Source organism: Hyla sarda, chromosome 1 (genome assembly GCF_029499605.1).
Source record: "Hyla sarda isolate aHylSar1 chromosome 1, aHylSar1.hap1, whole genome shotgun sequence".
NCBI classification, from domain to species: Eukaryota; Metazoa; Chordata; class Amphibia; order Anura; family Hylidae; genus Hyla; species Hyla sarda.
The window spans coordinates 460,796,686-460,820,905 of NC_079189.1; the positions used below are offsets into that span (position 1 = coordinate 460,796,686).

The window sequence follows — 24,220 nt, forward strand, 5'->3', positions numbered from 1 at the left end:
GGAATTCTTCCAGGAAAAAACGTTGTTTTTTTTTTTTAAATATATGAACCTGCTCCAGAAAGTTAAACAGATTTGTAAATTACCTCTATTAAAAAACGTAATCCTTCCAGTAGTTATCAGCTGCTGAAGTTGAATTGTTCTTTTCTGTCTGACAACAGTGCTCTCTGCTGACACCTCTGCTTGTCTCAGGAACTGTCCGGAGTAGGAGCAAATCCCCATAGCAATCCTCTAATGCTTCGGACAGTTCCTGAGACAGACAGGTGTCAGCAGCAGAGAGCACTGTGGTCAGACGGAAAAGAACAACTCAACTTCAGCAGCTGATAACTACTGGAAGGATTAAGATTTTTTTAATAGGAGTCATTAACAAATCTTTTTAACTTTCTGGAGCCAGTTATGAAATTTTTTTTTCCTGGAATACCCCTTTAATCTGTATATTCATGGTTAGTGCAGGTGATGCTGCTGTCAAATTAAGTGTTTTTCAGAACAGTTTTACCTATGCAATTAACATTTAGGGAAAAATTACACTGAGAGCATCTAGTACTGGGAATAAACAGTGATAAAAGAATACAGTGGGTGTGGATGAAATAAATATGTCATGCTTACAACAGATCATTGACAATTTATGGTGTTTGTCTTCATAGGCAGGGAAGTTCGACATAATTCCCACTATGATTAACATTGGATCTGGTGTTGCATTACTTGGCGTGGTAAGTAAATAAAGCTACATATTTAAACATGTACAGATGTTCAGTGTATGTGTATACATATGTAAATCACTCACTGCTGTAGCAAACAAAAACTCTCCTTACAAGAAATTGCATTAAAAGCACAGCATCATGGCAGCTTACAGAAAGTGTCTTACAAACATGAGGAATGCAAATTATTGACATGTTTCTGCTCCTTCCTCAAAATCTAGATTGGTAGGTCAAAGGGCAGCGATTTATACATGAATCTCTTTACCCCATCATACATGACATCACATCCTCTAAGATAATAAACATTGGAATTTTAAACCATATAAAAAAAAGCAATGTCTTATTTTCATCTGTTAATTTTCAGGAACTCTTTATGCATTATAATTTTTTTGTCGGTTTCAAGTTATTTCAGGGAACATTGTGAGGGTGTTTCTGTCTTTGATGTAAGAGTACTAACAATGTCCACGCATGTGTGTGTGTATGCTGCAAACAAATATAATTAATAATAGTCTAAATAGAATATTTAACTATGGCAACAATTTATCATCCAATGAGAAAGTGTAATGAAATAACATGTATAAAGGTGTATAATCTTAGCCTTCATTGAGTTCTGTTTATGTCTCATTAATTCAGTACCTCTTTGATCTTAGGCTACGGTGCTGTGTGACATCATTATATTTCATTTCTTTAAGAAAAGACATTATTACAGAGAAAAGAAATATAAGCATGTGGAAGATTACGAGGAATTGGTAAGAGATGCATTCCTGCATTTTTAGTAATGTAGTGGTTAGAGATGAGCGAACTTACAGTAAATTCGATTCGTCACAAACTTCTTGGCTCGGCAGTTGATGACTTTTCCTGCATAAATGAGTTCAGCTTTCAGGTGCTCCCGTGGGCTGGAAAAGGTGGATACAGTCCTAGGAGACTCTTTCCTAGGAATGTATCCACCTTTTCCAGCCCACCGGAGCACCTGAAGGCTGAACTAATTTACGCAGGATAAGTCATCAACTGCCGAGCCGAGAAGTTCGTGACGAATCGAATTTCGCTCATCTCTAGTAGTGGCACTCAAAAATTTTACGTTAAAGCTAAAATAATAAAGTGCCAAATGTTAATGTGTCATTCAGTAATTTGTATGGTTTATGGCAAATTTAAGGGCGGTCTGACCTTGGGTGTTTAGACAACACCGAGAACATCCATGATGCCTGATCATTTTCCATTTACATGGCTCCTGTTCACAAACAGAGCACAAATAAAAAAAGGTCATAAGGAGGTTGGTGGTCATAGGTAGCTGATCTGTTATAACATTGGGATATAAAGACACTCCAGTGCAACAAAGGGTTAACCATTTATACAGATAATACCTAACCTTTATTCAAGGTCTTTAAAAAAACTGAATTGCATAAACCACATCACCAAGTCCATACAACATATAGTGAATATACATTACAGGCTTCAATGTCTCAACATACATGCCCTGATCCAGCCAGACAGACATGAACTGTTTTACTATATGAATGAAATCCAGCTGTTCCAGTAAATCCTGCACCTCCTCCACACAAAACAAGGGCCCAAACATGCATGGGTGCCAGTTGGGGAAACTGGATCCAGGCTTAAGGTTGTACAATTTTGCTGTTCCTAAAATCAGCCCTATTTCTCCTTGCTCAGAACTCTGCCTTTACCTAGGGCCTAACATGATTTTAATGCAGGGTTTCATCCAATGATAGAATGGGCAGCTTAAATATAATGGATGCATACATGGAGTAACAGTGAGGCATACCACTGTGCTATTTAGGGTTAGGACCACTGTCTAAATAAGCGTATAGCAATCCAGCTTGTCCCAAGTCTGGTAAACTCACTGGCAAAGCCTCAGACCATATGCTTTATGATGCCCAGTCACACGTCCATGTAAATTGTCAACATAACTGTGATCCGCCTTGTCTCAAGTTTGTGGGGATGGAGCTTATTTGACTAGGATAGGATAATTCTTACATGACAGTGGGCCCAGCCTATCACTGGCCAGGGCGGGACATCGCTGCGGCCAGTGATAGGCTGACGGCTCTCAGACGTTCCCGTCCCCAGCGTAAGGCCGACGTAGGTAAGTTAAAGTTTATTTTCTTTATCTTTTGCAGCCCGGGCATAGGGATACAGTGTACAGCAGTGGTCTCAAACCTGCAGACCTCTAGCTGTTGCAAAACTACAACTCCCAGCATGCCCGGACAACGTTGGCTGTCAGGGCATGCTGGGAGTTGTAGTTTTGCAACATCTGGAGGTCCGCAGGTTGGAGACCACTGGCATACAGTATAGAGTTCCAGCGCCGTAGTCGGCCCGCAACAAAGAGGAGGAGGAAAGTGCTTGCGGGTGACATGTGAGTAGTACCCGGTTGGGCTGATAATTAATTGGGGGGGGAGCAGAACAGCGCTGGCGGGTAACATGATTTTGTGGGGGCGGGGAGCAGAACAGTGCTGGCTGGTCACGTATGATTAGTTCCCCGATGTGGGGACAGCGCTGCGCTGGGCTGATAATTCATTTCCAAGGGGGAGGGGCCTAACCGGTATTGCGGTATGGGAAAAATTCATATCGTGCAGCCCAAAAATTTCAGTATTCGGTATACCGCCCAGCTCTATTGGTCAGATTGCTTTTTCTATTAGTAAGAAACTGTGCAGAAATCTCCAGGGAACGGCATTGTCAGCAAATAAATGGGGGAGGGGGCGGTATTAACCTTATTCCGGGAAGCCATCCACAGAACCATATCAGGGTTTGTTTCTTGGGTGACCAATTGTATCTTGTAATTTACCACAAAATGTACGGCACAACCAAAAGAATATTATTTATGGTGGAAAATTGAAAAAAAAATGCAATTTTGAAACTTTTGGGGCATTTTGTTTTTATGGAGTGCACTTTTTTGCCGTGATCTGTAGTCAGGGCTGCCATCCAAAATTTTGGGTCCCCTTACACAGCTGAAGGCCTGTGCCCCCTGTGGCGTGCTCCAAAGGGTCACACATGGCAGATGCGCTGGTGCCAGTCAGAGTGAGTTCCTTGCAGCTTTGTGTGTCCACATGGTGGTGGATTTCCTAGCAGAAGTCACAAGTGGAAACACAGAGCTACAGGGAACTCGCTCTCAGCGCATTTGAAGCGTCAATTACTCTGCGGATGGGTTGTGTGGGACCCTACCCTAATGATATATTTCTAATTAGATTAGAGTGAAGTGCAGTACTGTGTTGCAATATACCCTATCCTGGATACTGTGAAACCGCCCTAAAAATTTTCAATATTCACCATAGAGGTAGAGACCACCTGTACACAAGCTCTGCAGACAGTAGAAGTATGATTATAGTTAAATATAGTGACTCACAGAATCAGAATTGTTCAATTTCCCTTTTTCTCAGTATTCAACCTGGGCCATCATGAAGACTTGTCTCCGGACCTGCCAGAGCAGGCAGATGGGCAATAAAGACTCCCTTCTCCAGCACAATGTCCACCTCTTTACAAAGTCCCCATGTATTGCTCTACAGTAATAGTGACCACTGTGGTCTACTGTGCTAGTTGCCCCCATAATTGTAGGCTTCTCTGTGCTAGTATCCCTCATGGTTGTAGGCCCCCTTAGTGCCTGTACTCCCCCCCCCCCCCGCCCCCATGGTTGAGCTGGCCCCTTCTGTGCGAATTGCCCCCATATAGTTTTAGGCCGTAGCTTCTGTGCTCCACTGCTCCTCCAGTCCAACAGCTCACAGGGTCTAAGAAATCTCTCTCTGGTGCCACTCTTTGTAATACAGCAGACCCTTGCTGCACTTCAGTGACGTCACTTGTAGGGGGACGATGTGTGTACTGTACAGTCACAGGGTATATGTTATTCTTCAGCCCCAGTAGCAGGGTGGCCTTAACCAACCTAGGTAGGGCCTGGCCAGGCTCTACTAGAGGTGCCCCTAACGGGGGTACAGTTTGTACGCTCCCGACGGTGGCCCTGTCTGTCATACCACTTTTGTGTGTATGTAAATTTTTGATTACTTTCTAACTCCTTCCTAATTCTAATTTTTTCATAAGGGATCGTTAACCTATATTTTAAAAGTTTAGACATTTACGCACATTTTTAGTGTACACTTTTGTTTGTAAAATGGGGGGGGGGGAGAAAGGCAATTAAAATTTTCAATGGATAGGGGCTTATTCACCATTTAAAAAAAAAAAATAGTCCCTTAAAAAAAATGTGTATTACTGTTACTATTCAGTGGTATTGCTGCCTTTGTGGGCACAACCAGTGATTGACTGAGCGGCAATATGACACTCTGGGCCCTGACGTCACTCCAGGTGTCAACATTTTTGACCCGAAGAGGATCGTGACCAGGGTCCGGATCAGGATGACTGAGGCACCACAGGAACACTGTTTTTTCCCTTTTTTTTAATTTTTTTTTTTAAGGTACTGTGCAATGGCCAGTGGTCTCTCCTGCTGGATGACCTCTTTAAGGCTAGACCCGATTTTCCCAACTGGCACCCACATTTTTCCAGAATGTTTTGGCTTATATTTTGTGTGGAGAAGATGCATTATCTAAGGATATACCTAGCTTTCATTCATGGATCAGAGCACATATGAAAAGACATTGTGGCCTGTATGTATATTCATGAGATGCAAATCCCACACCAACAAGTGCATAACAAATTATTATTATTATTATTTTTTAAAGACCTTGAATATTATTCTGCCCCTCTCCCATGTTTTGTATCTGTATATAGGGTTAACCATTTAACCAGCTATCTGTATATAGGGTAATTCCATTTACAGCAATGTCTATTTTTGTGTAATGTGAGACAGATTAAACAGTGACAGAGCTCAGCAATTCATCATGGATTATTATTCTGTCCCTCCCCTTAATATTATTTGGGGTAATGTTAGGTGTTTATTATACTGGTTAGAACAATAGACTATGGGGGAGATTTATCAATACCTGTCCAGAGGAAAAGTTGCCCATAGCAACAATCAGATCGCTTCTTTCATTTTTCACAGGTCTCTTTAAAAATTAAAGAAGCCATCTGATTGGTTCCCATGGGCAACTGCACCACTCTTTCTCTGCACAGTTTTTGATAAATCTCCCCCTATGTGTATGGCAACTAAGTTGTTATATGGATATATAAACAGACATTGGTTTTCATTGCAGGGGGATAATGGAACATATGGATCAAACCCTTAACCAAAGATGCAATAAACTATATTTAGTTGGTCATTCTAAAACACAACAACATGGAGATGTTCCTTATTAATATTGACTGAATGTTGAATCACTGGCTGCGGAAATGTTTAACAAGGTTTTCCATATCTTCTGTCATCTTGGTTTTCTATGGTGCAGGTAGGGTGCAAGGGCCAATCATTATTTTGTCCAGTCATGTCTTTATGGTTGCCTTATTGTTATAGGACCTAAAGTTCATTGCACATATATTTTTATGTAGATCTGAAGGATCAAGTCTTTTTGAATGTACCAATAGTTTCCGTAAAATGTTTTTTGCTCAATATAAATGAGTTTCAGATCCAAATCACATTATTTGGGGCATTTTCTGCTGCTGTTTACATACCATTCATTTTGTTTTCTTTTTGATAACTTAAAAATTACACTTATATTAAAGGAACACTATTCATTGAAAGTAAATGTATAATTATGTTTAAGGAACCACTATAAATATGAATTGTATATTTTTGTAAATTGTTAAAATTGTTTACTGTTCCCAAACTTCCTGGTTATTTCTGCAATCTCGGATAACTGCTCTTATTGATGCATTTATGCAGAATAGAATTCTACAAACATTTCTTAAAACAGTGTGTGTGTGTCCAATGATTGCATATATTACAGTGAGCTTTTAAATTAGTTGCCATTGTGAAACATTTTGTAGTAAAGAGAATCTGTCTCCTTGAAAACCCCCACCAAATTACCAACAATGTATTGCAGTTCTTGCATAAAGGATGCAAGCTATCCTTTTATTTATGCTTAGCATGGCTTAAATCCACTGTACAGTTAGGCTTATTGTGGTCCTGGAGTGTAAGGGTCCACTCTGCCCTTGGTCTGAAGCCTGACCTGACCAGTTTGAGAGACATGGTGGACTATGATTGCAGCGTACGTGCAATAGCTTCACCTGGTCTAGCTCTTGCCTCTCTTGCCTACCATGCGCGTGCAGCAGTCCAAAGGATAGGGCATAAGATGTATGATCGCCGGGGGGCCCAGCACAATTTTGCTGCAGCACCCGCATTGTATGCTGAGCTGCATCTCCAGTTTCGGAAACCTCCGATTTCTGGGACTGGAGACTTGATGTAACACCACACCCCCCTCCATTCATGTCTATGGGAGGGGGCATAATGGCATGGACAAACATGAATGGAGGGGGCGTGGTGTCACATCAAGTCTCCAGTCCCGGAAACCTGAGATGCAGTTCCGGAACTGGAGACGCAGCTCCGCGTACAATGCGGGTACTGCAGCGAGATTGTGGCGGACCCCCAGCGATCAGACATCTTATCCCCTATCCTTTGGATAGGGGATAAAATGTTAGATCCTGGAATACCCCTTTAAACAGGGCAGTTTTGGCTTCAGAGCGGAGAGGCGATGTGGCCTGTAATACAGTGTTGGCCCTTTGGGGGGGGGGGGGGTATTCAAGGTGACAGATGTTTCGAGCCTTAGATATTTATCACATATTTTGTCTGTTTCTGTCACATGTTTGGTAGGAGGACCTATGTGCATGCTTCATTCCCTCTTGGAGTGGTATGACAGCAGACAAAGCTACCCTATTCACAGGGTCCCTGCAGCCAAACACTTACCAATCTAACATGTATTATTATTATATAATAGATACATTATACATGAATTGCACTTCAGGATTACTCTGTTCCTTTTTTCTTTCCTTTTTTCTGATTTATGTTTTCTGATTTCATTTTTTTTTAATGAAAAATGTATAGTTATGGTCACCATTTCAGAGTTTATATTCAGATATATTCTACATAACAAAGTGAATACCTTCATAAATCAGTCACATTGCTTATCCTACACCAGTCCTGCTCTCCTGCTGGTCTTATAGTTCAGAGCTGCATTAGCATTTCTGTTGTTTGTTATTGGAAATAGTCTGTCAGAAGATCTATGCTGCACAAACCACAGGCAGCATGAAATCCTGACAGGTTTCCTTGTTACTGACAACTGAAACTGCAGTAAAACAGACAAAGCCACTTTAAAACCGAGCTGTGGTACTGTGTGAAATTTCTGAAAGGTGATCTCCCTGGCTTGATTTATAGGTCTCTAGGAGACCCATCAAATTGAGCCAGGTAGGAAGAAGCCGGGGAGACCACCTCCAGCCACTTCACCCAGTGCCAAGCAAGTGGAGTCCATTCACTATGCAGAGGTGGTGCTGACTGCCTATCAGGGATTAAAGGCCTATCCTGAGAATAGGCCATCAATCCTATTAGTCAGGAAAACACCTTAAAGGAGATTTGCAGCCTTATCCCCTATCCTGCGGATAGGGGTCTGATCACAGGGGGCCCAAACGCTGGGACCCCCGTGATCTCCTTTACAGGACACGCCCCCTCTGTTTCTCAATGGGAGAGGTGGAGATGCAATGTTTGTGCATCACCACCTCTCCCACAGAGCTGTATGGAGGGGGCGTACCGTCGACCTTCGCCACGGCAACGCCAGGCCCTTGTATCAGACCCTTGCGAATAGTGGATAAGTGTCTAAGACTGCAGTACTTTTTAGTTCAGCCTTCCATGTCCCACTATTTTAAATTATTTTCCATCACGGAAAGACAGCGAAGGATTCTAGAGTTATATCCAGGAAAAGAAAAGGAAAGTAAAACTACAACTTAACAAAATGGTTGAAAATTCACCTTTTATGAAAACATCGAGTATTTATTCAGATTCAATGCAATAACTGTTGTAATGAAGAAACATATTAGTATATTTTTGTACAAAAAATAAAAATATGCAAACAGATATATACGCGGGTTTTGAGTCTTTTTCTTGCATGCCTTACCCTTTGGCCTACAGACTGCTTTACACAGCAGGCTATATTCATATAACTCTGTCAGACTACTGTTATGTTGGCTGGGACTGTACGTGGTGATAATGGGCTGCTGTAGGAAGTATGAGATTCATGCGTTCAGATGTAAATTACTGTCAGATTGCGGTTACACTTAGTTGGTATCACTAATGCCCAAGTATATCACCTTACTAGAGGACTTGTACTGCTTGTACAATACATCTCTCTCTGCAGCGTAGTGTGCAGCAGGGGACAGAGAAACCCTAGATGCCGTATTGTTCCTACTTATGTTACATGTCACACTTTTCATGCCATCTGATTTATTTTTTACACCAATATATCTTTGAACAGAATTCTGGTCCTAGAAATGTATCTTCATAAGGTTTGGAGCAAAACCTCTCCTCCAATCCATCCCAGAGTTAATTGTTAGAATTCTGATTGCCTGCAGCCACAATAGTAAACGCTTATCCAGTTATATGGCATTCAGAACTATGGTAGGAATTTTTCAGCTTTTGAACAAAAATATCATATCTGTGATACAACTAGAAGAGAAAATAGAGTAAATTATATTCAGAATATATATAAACAGGCAGCACAAAGATTCTGATGACGTCTTCTAGACTGTACCTGAACCTGCAAATTGAAAAGTGTGCAAAATGCTGCAGAGGATTGTGTGAGGAATAAATTATTGCTGAATTAGTTGTTTTGTTTTGTTTTGTTTCTTTTTCCCTTCTTTTATACATTGCATCATAGTCCTTAACCTCTTAAGGACCTAGGGCGTATGGATATGCCCTGGCTTTCTGCTACTTAAGGACCCAGGATGTATCCATACGCCCGTGGGAATTTCTGTCCCTGCCGTGCGGATACCGTGATATCGATCAGCAGGCACCCCGCGCAAATGCCCAGGGGGCAGGGTTTCCAAAACGGAGCCTCCAGCTGTTGCAAATCACCAACCCCCAGCATTTCTGGACAGCCACTGACTGTCCAGGCATGCTGGGAGTTTAGCAACAGCTGGAATAATCACTGATAGATTGCCGAAGGCAATCCAATAAAGGCCCTGAGGGTCCCAACCAAAAATTTACTATGTACAGGACTTTAATTTGCGGGTCCAAAATTATAATAGTGAAAAAAGAAGGAAAAAATCACACATTTAAAAACACTATGTGCTCCTAACTAATGACTGAATTAAGGCTTATTGGGCTCGACTAGCTCCATCATTTTCTTTAATTCGTAGGAGATACATTGTATTTTTGTATCCCAGAACTACTGATTGTTAGGGTACATAGCAGTTAAAACCATAACACTGCCCCCCTCAACGTTTGGCCACCAAGTGGCTTTGTCAAGAGGCAAATGGGCAATGGCGATCAGAAAACGCCGACCGGACCTTTTAACACTTTCTATTGTGATGTCACCAATGTTATTACCAATCAAAATTGACTCCCATCAGCCATTGTGACAAACCCTCCAATCGGTCTGTATCAAGTAATAAGTGACAAGTATGATAGCCAACCATATAGCTCAAGAAACTCACCACTAAATGTCTGCCACGTCTCTCTTCCTGATAGGAGTTCGTCCGGCCTTCCGGCACCGACGCCTTGTGTAAACAATGCGCAGAACAAGCTGCGCGCGGACTTCGTATCTGTGAGTTCCTGAGATGCCGGCCGCGCATGTGCCGGAGTCTAGACTGCGCGTTCTCAGCTGCGCGAGAACTTAGCAGTCATTTCGCTTACTCATTGTATATGCTGATAGTGCCCGCGCACTAGAGGGTGCGCGAACACTTAACCATCACCCAGGAAGAACAATGGATACACAGACACTTGGGTTCAGAGCTAACAGTAGAGAGGGAAAAAGGAGTGAATGTATAGATGAAGTGAATTAAATTAAATAAGTTACTATTTAGTGTTGCCCGTTATTTTAATTTATTACAGGATACCACCCAGGTAAGTATACAGTGGGGATATTAGCTGTGTGTATAAATCAATTATTTGATTCAGGGGGTAAGTATTAGGCATATTAATGGATAAAAATCAAAAAAGAGAATCAACAGTAAAAAACAGCACTATCTATCTAAGGCATTATTCTTGGTTGGTGGTCAAATCCCCCAAAAGGGGGAAGGGAGACCATTAATAAAGGAACAATTAGAAAATTGTTAATATATGTGAATTCCATAGGGTGATAACTAAACCCCTTCCCTGAACCCAGGGGAGGGGAGAGGAGGAAAAGAAGAAAAAGGTGAGAAAGGAGAATCTCTATAAGGAATAGGGTTTGAATAGGGTTTGACAGGGGAAATGGTCATATTAATAAACTTCATAGTATTAATGAAGGCAATGGTTCCGGTCGACTTAAGTAGTGATAGCCTTCAAATAATAACTCACAATTAATTAGTTATTGGTAGAACGTAATAAAACTTGTACGAAAAGGTCACAAAAAGGCAGAAAAAGTAAAACCTTCATTTAGTCCTTTTGGACTCAAACTTTGTAATTTGTAGATCCACTTCGCCTCAATACGCAAAAGGATCTTATCTAGATCACCCCTTCTGGGACCTAACTTGCACTTGGTAAAGCCCCAAAATTGTAATTGGGACACGTCACCATTGTGGACTTCCCAGAGGTGTCTAGATAAAGGTGTATCTCCTTTATTTTTGATCATACTGAGATGTTTCGATATTCTCCTCCGAAACTGTTGAACTGTTCAAGGAAAGACCCCACAATCGTAGAGGTCAAACCCTATTCAAACCCTATTCCTCATAGAGATTCTCCTTTCTCACCTTTTTCTTCTTTTCCTCCTCTCCCCTCCCCTGGGTTCAGGGAAGGGGTTTAGTTATCACCCTATGGAATTCACATATATTAACAATTTTCTAATTGTTCTTTTATTAATGGTCTCCCTTTCCCCTTTTGGGGGATTTGACCACCAACCAAGAATAATGCCTTAGATAGATAGTGCTGTTTTTTACTGTTGATTCTCTTTTTTGATTTTTATCCATTAATATGCCTAATACTTACCCCCTGAATCAAATAATTGATTTATACACACAGCTAATATCCCCACTGTATACTTACCTGGGTGGTATCCTGTAATAAATTAAAATAACGGGCAACACTAAATAGTAACTTATTTAATTTACTTCATCTATACATTCACTCCTTTTTCCCTCTCTACTATTAGCTCTGAACCCAAGTGTCTGTGTATCCATTGTTCTTCCTGGGTGATGGTTAAGTGTTCGCGCACCCTCTAGTGCGCGGGCACTATCAGCATATACAATGAGTAAGCGAAATGACTGCTAAGTTCTCGCGCAGCTGAGAACGCGCAGTCTAGACTCCGGCACATGCGCGGCCGGCATCTCAGGAACTCACAGATACGAAGTCCGCGAGCAGCTTGTTCTGCGCATTGTTTACACAAGACGTCGGTGCCGGAAGTCCGGATGAACTCCTATCAGGAAGAGAGACGTGGCAGACATTTAGTGGTGAGTTTCTTGAGCTATATGGTTGGCTATCATACTTGTCACTCATTACTTGATACAGACCGATTGGAGGGTTTGTCACAATGGCTGATGGGAGTCAATTTTGATTGGTAATAGCATTGGTGACATCACAACAGAAGGTGTTAAAAGGTCCGGTCGGCATTTTCTGATCGCCATTGCCCATTTGCCTCTTGACAAAGCCACTTGGTGGCGAAACGTTGAGGGGGGCAGTGTTATGGTTTTAACTGCTATGTACCCTAACAATCAGTAGTTCTGGGATACAAAAATACAATGTATCTCCTACGAATTAAAGAAAATGATGGAGCTAGTCAAGCCCAATAAGCCTTAATTCAGCCATTAGTTAGGAGCACATAGTGTTTTTAAATGTGTGATTTTTTCCTTCTTTTTTCACTATTATAATTTTGGACCCGCAAATTAAAGTCCTGTACATAGTAAATTTTTGGTTGGGACCCTCAGGGCCTTTATTGGATTGCCTTCGGCAATCTATCAGTGATTATTGTATATTTTGCCCTCCAGCCATTAGTCTCGCTCCTTTGTATTATTAGCAACAGCTGGAGGCACCCTGTTTGGGAATCACTGGCGTAGAATACCCCTATGTCCACTCCTATGCAATCCCTATGAAGTCCTCAAATGCGCATGGCGCTCTCTCACTTCGGAGCCCTGTCGTATTTCAAGGAAACAGTTCAGGGTCACATATGGTGTATCGCCGTACTCGGGAGAAATTGCACTACAAATTTGGGGGGCTTTTTTCTCCTTTTACCCCTTATGAAAAGGAAAAGTTGGGGTCTACACCAGCCTGTTAGTGTAAATTTTTTTTATTTTTTAAACTAACATGGTGGTGTTGCCCCATACTTTTTATTTTCACAAGCGGTAAAAGCAAAAAAAAGACCCCCAAAATTTGTAACGCAATTTCTCCTGAGTACGGAAATACCCCATATGTGTACGGAAAATGCTCTGCGGACGCACAACAAGGCTCAGGAGTGAGAGCGCACTATTTACATTTGAGGCCTAAATTGGTGATTTGCACAGGGGTGGCTGATTTTACAGCGGTTCTGACATAAACACAAAAAAATTAATACCCACATGTGACCCCATTTTGGAAACACCCCTCACGGAACGTAACAAGGGGTATAGTGTGCCTTAACACCCCACAGGTGTTTGAGAAAATAGTTGGATGGGAAAATGAGAAAAATTTTTTTTAGCTAAAATGCTGGTGTTACCCTAAATTTTTCATTTTCACAAGTGAAAATAGGAAAAAAGCCCCCCCAAATTTGTAACCCCATTTCTTCTGAGTAAGAACATACATTTTTTTTTTCCATTTACACATTGAACTTTCACAAAAAGTCGTGAAATACCTGTGAGGTGTTAAGGCTCACTGTACCCCTTGTTACGTTCATTGAGGGGTGTAGTTTCCAAAATAGTTTGCCATGTGTTTTCTTTTTTGCTGTTCTGGCACCATAGGGGCTTCCTAAATGCGACATGCCCCCCAAACACCATTTCAGCAAAATTTGCTTTCCAAAAGCTAAATGTGACTCCTTCTCTTCTGAGCATTGTAGTTCGCTCGCAGAGCATTTTACATCCTAACATGGGGTATTTATATACTCAGAAGAGATGGGGTTACAAATTTTGGGGGCATTTCCTCCCATTACCCTTTGTAAAAATGATAAATTTGGGGGGGAAACTGCAGTTTAGTGAAACATTTTTTTTTTTTCATTTACACATCCGACTTTAACGAAAAGTCGTCAAACACCTGTGGGGTGTTAAGGCTCACTGGACCCCTTGTTACGTGCCTCAGGGGTGTAGTTTCCAAAATGGTATGCCATCTGGGGGTTTTCTGCTGTTCTGGCACCATAGGGGCTTCCTAAATGTGACATGCCCCCCAAAAACCATTTCAGCAAAATTCACTCTCCAAAATCCCATTGTTGCTCGTTCCCTTCTGAGTCCTGTACTGCGCCTGCTGAACACTTGACATACACATATGAGGTATTTCCTTACTCGAGGAATTTGGGGGGATTTTTCATCTATTACCCCTTCTAAAAATTCCAAAAGATTTTGAATTTTCTCCTTCACTTTGCTGCTATTCCTGTGAAACACCTAAAGGGTTAACAAACTTTCTGAATGTCATTTTGAATACTTTGAGGGGTGCAGTTTTTATAATGGGGTTATTTTGTGGGGTATTTTTTGATAAGAAAGCCCTTCAAATCCACTTCAAAACTGAAGTGGTCCCTGAAAAATTCCGATTTTGAAAATTTTGTGAAAAATTGCTGCTGAACTTTGAAGCCCTCTGGTGTCTTCCAAAAGTAAAAACATGTCAACTTTATGATGCAAACAAAGTAGACATATTGTATATGTGAATCAATATAACATTTATTTGGAATATCCATTTTCCTTATAAGCAGAGAGCTTCAAAGTGATAAAAAAAATCAGAATTTTCAATTTTTTCATCAAATTTTGGAATTTTTCACCAAGAAATGATGCAAGTATCGACAACATTTTACCACTGACAAACTAGAATATGTCACGAAAAAACAATCTCAGAATCAGAATGAAAGGTAAAAGCATCCCAGAGTTTATAATGCTTAAAGTGACAGTGGTCAGATCCTTAAGGTATATTTGGGCTGGGTACTTAAGGGGTTAAGGACACAGACAATTTTATTTTAGCCTTTTAGTTTTTTTCCTCCTCACCTTTTAAAATTAAAACCGATTTATATTTTCATCCACAGACCCATGTGAGAGCTTGTTTTTGCGCAATCAATTGTACTATGTATTGACACCTTTCATTTTACCATAAAATGTACAGCAAACCCAAAAAAAATTTGTGTGAGCAAATCGAAAAGAAAACTGAAATTGTACACTTTACAGTAAAAATGACATGCTTTCCTCATTCTGTGGGTCAATAGGATTAAAATTATACTCATGATTACATTTTTCTATTATTGTACTGCTTTAACCCCTTCCCGCAGAATGCCTTATATAAACGGCGGGTTATGCAGCTAGTTTGCGCATCCCGACGTTTATATAAGACATTCAGTTAACCCGGTGATGTGCAGCATCGCTCAGGTTAACTGCCAGAACTCCCACTGTTACCGGCGGGAGACAACTTCTGGCTGACATCCCAGGACCATCTGTGATTGGTCCTGGTCAGCGATCACAGTGTCTCAGCTGACCAGCGAATCGCAGGGCAGGGGCGGAGGGTGAAAGTTCAGATCCCCCGCTCTGGATCTGGAAGTCTGGGCAGAGCGGGGAAAGATGGCGGCGATGGTGTGGGGGCAGTTGATGGGGGGGGGGGGGGGTAACCGGCAGCAAAAAGGAAGCGCAGGCAAGTGGAGACGGCGATGTCGGAGGCAGCAGTGAAAATCGCTGTAAAGTGATCTTCACTGCTGCTTTTAGGAGTTTTAAAGCTACAACTCCCAGCATGCCCAGACAGTCTTTGGCTGTCTGGGCATGCTGGGAGTTGTATTTTTGTAACATCTTGAGGCCCAAAGTTTGGAGACCAATGTGCAGTGGTTTCCAAACTGTGCTCTTCCAGATGTTGTAAAACTACAACTCTCAGCATGCCCAGACAGTCCAGGCATGCTGGGAGTTGTAGTTTTGCAACATTGGGAAGAGCGCAGTTTGGAGACCACTGCATAGTGGTCTCCAAACTGTGGCCCTCCAGATGTTGCAAAACTACAACTCATAGCATGCGCAGACGGCCGAAGAGCATGTTGGGAGTTGTAGTTATGCAACAACTAGAGGAAAAGAGTTTGGAGACCACTGTGTAGTGGTGTCCAAACTGTAGCCCTCCAGATGTTGCAAAACTACAATTCAAAGCATGCCGAGACTGTAGTTCGGCAACATCTGGCCCTTCAGATGTTGCCGAACTACAACTCCCTGCATGCTTGGAGTTGAAGTTTTGCAACATCTGGAGGGCTACAGTTTGGACACCACTACACAGTGGTCTCCAAACTGTTTTTCTCTAGTTGTTGCATAACTACAACTCCCAACATGCCCTTCGGCTGTCTGAACATGCTGGGAGTTGTAGTTTTGCAACAACTGGAGGCACACGGTTGGGAAACATTGTCTATTTCCTAACTCAGTTTCCCAACCCATGTGCCTTCTGCTGCTGCAAAACTATAACTCCCAGCATGCACTGACAGACCATGCATGCTTGGAGTTGTAGTTTTGCAACAACTGGAGGTTTGCAAATCAATAATTTAGGCCTCAAATGCGCATGGTGCTCTCTCACTTTGGAGCCCTGTTGTATTTCAAGGCAACAGTTAAGTGCCACATATGGGGTATTTCTGTACTCAGGAGAAATTGCCTAACAAATTTTGGGGAGCTTTTTCTCCTTTTACCCCTTATGAAAAGGTACAGTTGGTCTACTCAAGCATGTTGTTGTGTTTTTTTTTTTTTTTTTTTTTTACAATAACATGCTGGTGTTGCCCCCATACTTTTTATTTTCACAAGGAAAGGGTGAAAGGGAAAAAGAGCCCCCCCTCCAAAATTTGTAACGCAACTTCTCCTGAGTATGGAAATACCTCATATGTGGATGTAAAATGCTCTGTGGGCGCACAACAAGGCTCAGGAGAAAGCCATGTACATTTGAGGTTATTTGCATAGGGGTAGCTGATAGTTACAGCGGTTCTGATATAGACTCAAAAAAAAAAAACACCCACATGTGACCCCATTTTGGAAACTACACCCCTCATGGAATGTAATAAGGGGTGCAGTGAGCATTTACGCCCCACAGGTGTTTACATTTTTAATTTTCACTGACCACTGTTCCAAAAAATCTGTAAATTTTTCATTTGCACAGCCCAAATGCCAGTGGAGTGTAAGTGTTCACTATACACCTTATTACATTCCAGGGTGTAGTTTCCAAAATGGGGACACATGTCCACTGTTCTGGCACCACAGGGGCTTTGTAAATGCACTTGGTCCCCAACTTCCATTCCAAACAAATTCTCTCTCCAAAAGCCCAATTGCGCTCCTTCTCTTCTGAAGCATTGTAGTGCGCCCACAGAGCACTTTACATCCACATATGGGGTATTTCCATACTCGGAAGAAATGCGGTTAAAAATTTTGGGAGACTACTTCTCCTATTACCCCTCATGAAAACTTTAAACTTTGGAGTGACACCAGCATTTTAGTAAAAAACTGTTTTTCATTTTCACGTCCAACTTTAGCGGAAATTTGTCAAACACCTGTGGGGTGTAAACGCTCACTATACCCCTTGTTAAGTTCCTTGATGGGTGTTGTTTTCCAAATAGTGTGCCATGTGGGTTTTTTTTTTTTTTTTTGCTGTTCTGGCACCATAGGGGCTTCCAAAATGTTACATGCCCCACAAAAAACAATTTCAGCAAAATTTGCTTTCAAAAAGCCAAATGTGGCTCCTCCTCTTCTGAGCATTGTAGTGCACCTGCAGAGCACTTTATGTCCACATCTGGGGTAGTTACAACTTTTGGGGGGCCTTTTCTCCTATTACCTCTTGTAAAAAATAAAAAAAATAAAAAAAAGGGTAAATTTAGGGAAAAAAAAACTGCATTTTAGTGAAAAAGTCACTTACATATCCGACTAATGAAAAGTCGTCAAACACCTGTGGGGTGTTAAGGCTCACTGTACCCCTTGTTACGTGCCATGAGAGGTGTAGTTTCCAAAATAGTATGCCATGTGTTTATTTTATTTTTTTGCGCTGTTCTGGAACCATAGGGGCTTCCTAAATGCGAAATGCCATTTGATGCTACATGGCAGCCTTCGATGGAGTATTTAAGTAATTCTCCTTGATTACTCTAGGATAGTGCTGGGCGATATGACCAAAAATGAGTATCACAGTATTTTTTTTTTTTTTTACATTGAGACTTGCATTGAGGTGGCGTAGCGGAACTAAATGATCTGAACACTGGGGCAGTGGAGTACCCTTTTAAATAGATGTAACAAACAACCCTACAGCCTCCAGCTGTTGCAAAACTACAACTCCCAGCATGTTGGACTATATAGTAGTGTATAGTATAGGTCAGTGTTTCCCAACTAGGGGTGCCTCCAGCTGTTGCAAAACTACTACTCCCAGCATGCCCGGACAGCCGTTGGCTGTCCGGGCATGCTGGGTGTTGTAGTTTTGCAACAGCTGGAGGGCCTCAACAGCTGGGCCTACTGTAGGTACAGTATATTATACAGACCCCTGTCCATCCCAGAACCCTGACTCACCTTCCCAGTTGCTGCAGGGACCGTCCGGGGAGGGTGGCCCGGGCCATCCATCCTTCCTGTAGTGCCCGGCGGCATTCCGGGTGGAGGGTGAACCGGTCCGGGCTGTCCTTCTTCGGGGGACCTCTTCTCCACTCCGGGCAGGCTCCGGCCTAGTAACGCTGGATAGACGCTGCTGCGCAGTGACGTCCGTGCGCAGTGACGCACCTGATGTCATGGCGTAGCGGCGTCTATGCAGCGTACTAGGCCGGAGCCTGCCCGGAGTGGAGAAGAGACCCCCAGAGAAGGACAGCCCGGACCGGTTCACCCTCCACCCGGAATGCCGCCGGACACTACAGGAAGGATGGATGGCCCGGATTTTTTTATTGACTCGGAGGGTGGGGCCATACCATGGGAGAAAAAAAAAAAACTGTATCCGGTTCATACCAGTATACCGACCAGCACTACTCTAGGACACATGGAACTCCCTTCTCCCTGCCCCCTTTTTTTTTTCTTTCATCTTTCCCTTTCTCTCATTTCTTACCCTTCTTCCTGTCCTTTTGTGTCTTGTTGACCCTCCCTTGTGTTTCTGTCTTCATCATGTTTGTTTCCCTGTTAGCCCGGTTCTAGACATTCATAATCCTGACATTTGTCCAGGTTTGAATTCCTTCTTGTAAACTACTATAAGATTTATGGTACGTGAATCATTAGGAATCTCTAGATAGCCGAGACTTTATCATATCTCTTGTTTCCATTTGCTTCTCTACCTTAAATCGACATGGAGGTCAACGTCTTAACTTTGTTTTGCACTGTTCCTTTTTCTAGGCTTGCATTGAGGGGCGGAACGTGACGTCACACGGGGGCGGAGGCGTGACGTCACACGCCGCCCGCTCTGTGGTCGCCGGTAATCCGACCCGGAGCGAACCTGCTCCGGGGACTGCTTTTAACTGGGGTGCTGCGTGCAAGATCACGGGGGTCCCCAGCGGCAGGACCCCCTCGCGATCAGGCATCTTATCCCCTATCCTTTGGATAGGGGATAAGATGTCTGAGCGCCGGAGTACCCCTTTAAGTGGTCAGATGTGCAAAAAAATGCTCTGGTCCTTAAAGGGGTACTCCGGTGAAAACCTTTTTTCTTTTAAATCAACTGGTGGCAGAAAGTTAAACATATTTGTAAATGACTTCTATTAAGAAATCTTAATCCTTCCAGTACTTATTAGCTGCTGAATGCTACAGAGGAAATTCCTTTCTTTTTGGAACTCTGATGACATCACGAGCACAGTGCTCTCTGCTGACATCTCTGTCCATTTTAGCAACCATGCATAGCAGATGTATGCTAAGGGCAGCATGGTGGCTCAGTGGTTAGCCTTGCAGTGCTGGGGACTTCGGTTCAAATCCCACTAAGGATAACAATAAATATAGCGTTATTATTATTATAATAATGTCAGCAGAGAGAACTGTGCTCGTGATGTCATCAGAGAGCATTCCAAAAAGAAAATAATTTCCTCTGTAGTATTCAGCAGCTAATAAGTACAGGAAGGATTAAGATTTTTTAATAGAAGTAATTTACAAATATGTTCAATTTTCTGCCACCAGTTGATTTAAAAGAAAAAAGGTTTTCACCGGAGTACCCCTTTAAGGTGAAAATGGGCTTGTTTCTTTAGGGGTTAAAAAAAACTTTTTTCACAAAATAACTCTTTAAAATTGCCCTATTTTGACCCCCATTCACCGTTCGGAATCATTAACGTTATATTTTGATAGTTTGGACATTTACGAACGTGGCGATAGCAAACATGTTTATTTATTGCAAATGGGGCCATTTACCCTTTTATTGTGGGGCTTTCAAATATTTTTTTTACTTTTTTTTTTACTTACACTTTATGTCCCTATGGTTGACTATTTATAACAAGCAATAGCTTGCAGATACTGAACAGTACTATGCATAGCCATAGCAATGATTAGAGATAAGCGAACTTACAGTAAATTCGATTCATCACGACCTTCTCGGCTCGGCAGTTGATGTCTTATCCTGCATAAATTAGTTCAGCTTTCAGGTGCTCCCGTGGGCTGGAAAAGGTGGATACAGTCCTAGGAGACTCTTTCCTAGGAATGTATCCACCTTTTCCAGCCCACCGGAGCACCTGAAAGCTGAACTAATTTATGCAGGATAAGACATCAACTGCCGAGCCGAGAAGTTCGTGACGAATCAAATTTACTGTAAGTTCGCTCATCTCTAGCAATGATCAGTATTATTGACGATCTTCTCTGTTCTACTCTGTCAGACCAGAGGAGAAGACCCCGGGATGACGGCCGGAGCATGGTATTGATTATAAAATCACATACAACAAAGGAAGAGAGAGACCACTTATTTTAATGGTGGTAAATACACAGTATTTAAACATACAACCTCTTAAAATAAAATGCATAGTAGGGAATAAGCATAATGCAAAAGAAATCCAAGAAAAAAAAAAGCTACAGTCAAATGTTTTATCAAATATACAACTTTAACCAAATAGCAAAAATCTCACATCACTGAAGCTTGTAACATATGTTGCAAAATTGTAATAGTTTATTTTTCCAAAACATTGGTGCAACCTTTACAAAAGCATATAGAAAACATGTAAGTAAAGAGATATTTAGCAGCTATTTGTGGGCTTTGAACCCTACATACAGTGCATATCTGCAGATATTTCACCATGCAATAACAAATAATTCAAACTTACATATCTATTTTCTGCTAGTCTGATAACTAAACAACAATACAACAGGAGATGAGCGAAGTTACAGTGATTCAATTCGTCACAAACTTCTCGGCTCAGCAGTTACTGACTTTAGCCTGTATAAATTAGTTCAGCTTTCAGGTGTTCCGGTGGGCTGGAAAAGGTGGATACAGTCCTAGGAAAGAGTCTCCAGCCCACCGGAGCACCTGAAAGCTGAACTCATTTATGCAAGTTAAAGTCAGCAACTGCCGAGCCGAGAAGTTCATGTTGAATTGAACCACTGTAACTTTGCTCATCTCTAAATACAACAGCTAATTTATATTGAAATTAAAAATACCTTATCCCTTATTAATGTTTCCTTTTTTGTAAAATAGACACCAGGAAAATATTCCTGAAAGTTGCAATTAAAATCTTTGGCTTTTTGGCCAAATAAACTTCACAATACATCAAGTTTTCTCTGTAAATATCAATATATACCCAAGATGAAAAGAGAAATCCTCTGGTACAAAAGTACATCTGTTGTGTTTATCTAGAAAAGCACAAAATCTAAAAATGGCTTGATAGGACATGGCATTAACTGTATCCATTGCTGCTGTATACAAAACATCAGCAGCGTGTAAAGCCACTTCTGATGCAGTGCACCCACCAGAAAACATCTCTTATGAAACAATCTATCATTAAGTCTACTTATGACTTGGTGTAGGATACTAGCATATGTAAAGGGAAAAAGGATGGCATTTTTTGCACTAGCCCTATAGGTGCAGTGTATTATAAAAAAAAAATCCTGTCAGAAGAGTAGGGAGAAAATTCTTATTGTAAGTTTGTGAAAAAAGGAACCCTATTATATCTGGACATAAAAATACAAATATCAATGTATTAATCCAAAGAAAGCTGGATATATGTACAACTAGATATCCAATGAACATCACCTTAATGACTGAGCATGCGAACACGTTCCTCAGAATTGTTATTATTTATTCAATCAATGTTGCAATTTAGACTGGTTCCAAATTTGGTCCCCGAGTGGAACCAAGAACGGGAAGAGTCTACAGGAATTTTCCTGTTAATGGCCAGGAAGTTTTAGTATAGTTCATGTGATTTAGGGGGCACACTTTTTTTTTTAGAATAAATATAATATGTAATTTATATATATATATTTTTTATTATCCAAGCAATTTATACATATTTTTACTGTGATGTATGGGGTTATATTTTGTCTTTTATAGTGTTGTATAATGTACAAAAAAAATAAATCTCATTGTAATTTATAAATTTTAATAGCTGGCCTTTCTCATATAGACATTTTGATATTACTTTTTTCCTGGCCTTTTGTGATTATTTTTTACTTTGCATGTTGGGTGTGGTAGTATTTTAAATACACTTTGAAGACACTGACATTTTATTTTTATATTACCATTTTTGTCTTGTGGAACTAACCTGATAGGACCCAACAAGGGTTGTCCTTTCAGGTTACTTATAAACTTAAAGGGGTTATCCAGGAATAGAAAAACACTGCTAATTTCTTTCAAAAACAGCTCCCAATCTGTCTCCAGGTTGGGTATAATTCTGCGGCTTAGTTCCATTGAAATGAATGGCGCCAAGTTGTAAAACCACACCCAACCTGGAGATAGAGGGGAGCTGTTTTTAAAAGAAATTGGCTGTGTTTTTCTATTCCTGGATAACCCCGTTAATGTTTTTAATGCTGTTCATAGCTGTCTTTTTACCACACAGTCAAAAATAAGAAATATTTGCAAGAGCTGGGAATTGCTGTTATTTTAATATGCATAAAGCAAATGATTTATGCATTTAGTCCACTACAGTTTATTCCCAAATACACAGGTGATATATTTGGAAGTCTTGCAGAATCCCAAGATACTACATAAATAGAAGTTGTTCCTATGGTTATTCCGACCTAACACTCCACCTACTGACTTTTCTGTCACATTGTTGTTAGCTATGTTTATGGCACAAAAATTTCAATATATAAGAAACTGCTAATAATTGAAAGTGTTGTCAAGCTCTGTATAGCAAGCCAGAGCAAAGTTTATGGTACGAACAAAAAAAACCACTTTGGCGAGTATTCATCTGTCTGCTATACTCTGTACACCTCCATTGGCATAAAGGCCTTGAGAACCAACTTTAGCAAGATTACCTATTCGACTTTCTTCATGCTCCCTGTACCAGGGTGTCCATACAATACATGACTACTGTAAGACCATGGACTGTGAAGTGTTGTGTCCTGCAAGCCTTACATGTGTGCGTTGTGTGTAATATGTGGCATCATTAAGACATATGCTACAAGCCACTTAAGTCATTTTTGTAATATACAATACAAGCACCTTCTCTGGATCAGACTTCACAAGTCCTCTGGAAGAATGAGCCCATAGTAAGTAACTGATTAACAACCAAGGCAGGACATTAAGGTCTTTAGCGCATGCAGCAACATAAGGTGCATAATTAGCATGCATGGTTGAGTTTACATATTGTGTGTGCCCAGGTCACAAATAATGAAGCCCAAGCAATGTGACATCATCACGGCAGACACCCTCAAGATAGAACCTCATCCTCTCCTAATTCTTGCAGGTCACTTTCTTTCAGGCTTTCATCACTGCTTTGAATCCTGTGAATTAAGCACATCAAATAATAAGGAAAATTGTTATTCTCTATACAATTGTGTGGCTATACAGCGATAGTTATCATATTCAAAGTTTATTAGAAGACAAAGAACAATGCAACTATAAACAAGGCAAAAGATGATACAAGAGCAGGAAAGAAGTGGCAGATGTGCAGTTCAGAACAGTCATCTTTTATTGGAATCTTGTGTGTAGAGTTTTAATAAAGTAACACACTAGATGGAGAATATCATTTAAAAAGGATCTATAGCCAACCCCCTAAAAATGAGATTGCATTATCATTAAATAACTTAGGTGGCGCTGACCACATACAGTTTTACAAGTTTTTTTTTATACGCTCTTCTATTCTCAAGATATGCGAGTTTATATTTTGTCTGATGATTCAGGGAATGGTCAGGTGGGCATGAACTTAAAGGGGTATTCTAGGCCAAAACTTTTTTTTTATATATATAATCAACTGGCCCTGGAAGGTTAAACAGATTTGTAAATTACTTCTATTAAAAAATCTTAATCCTTCCAATAGCTATTAGCTTCTGAA

General features: G+C 41.1%; 2 protein-coding genes across 6 annotated transcripts in view; one reads left to right on the forward strand and one right to left on the reverse strand.

The window, feature by feature from the left end:
• Positions 1-7,704, forward strand: part of P2RX4 (purinergic receptor P2X 4) — a 69,808-nt gene extending 62,104 nt beyond the window's left edge. The window contains 3 exon segments of the mRNA XM_056534589.1: positions 642-707; positions 1,346-1,444; positions 5,840-7,704. Of these exon segments, the coding sequence (XP_056390564.1) occupies positions 642-707; positions 1,346-1,444; positions 5,840-5,872 (198 nt within the window). The 3' untranslated portion in view covers positions 5,873-7,704.
• Positions 7,705-20,679: 12,975 nt separating this feature from the next.
• Positions 20,680-24,220, reverse strand: part of CAMKK2 (calcium/calmodulin dependent protein kinase kinase 2) — a 102,926-nt gene continuing 99,385 nt past the window's right edge. For all 5 annotated transcript variants that reach the window (XM_056534628.1, XM_056534601.1, XM_056534624.1 and 2 more), the window contains one exon: positions 20,680-23,669. In XM_056534628.1, the coding sequence (XP_056390603.1) occupies positions 23,644-23,669 (26 nt within the window). In that variant the 3' untranslated portion in view covers positions 20,680-23,643. The remainder of the gene's footprint in view (positions 23,670-24,220) is intronic.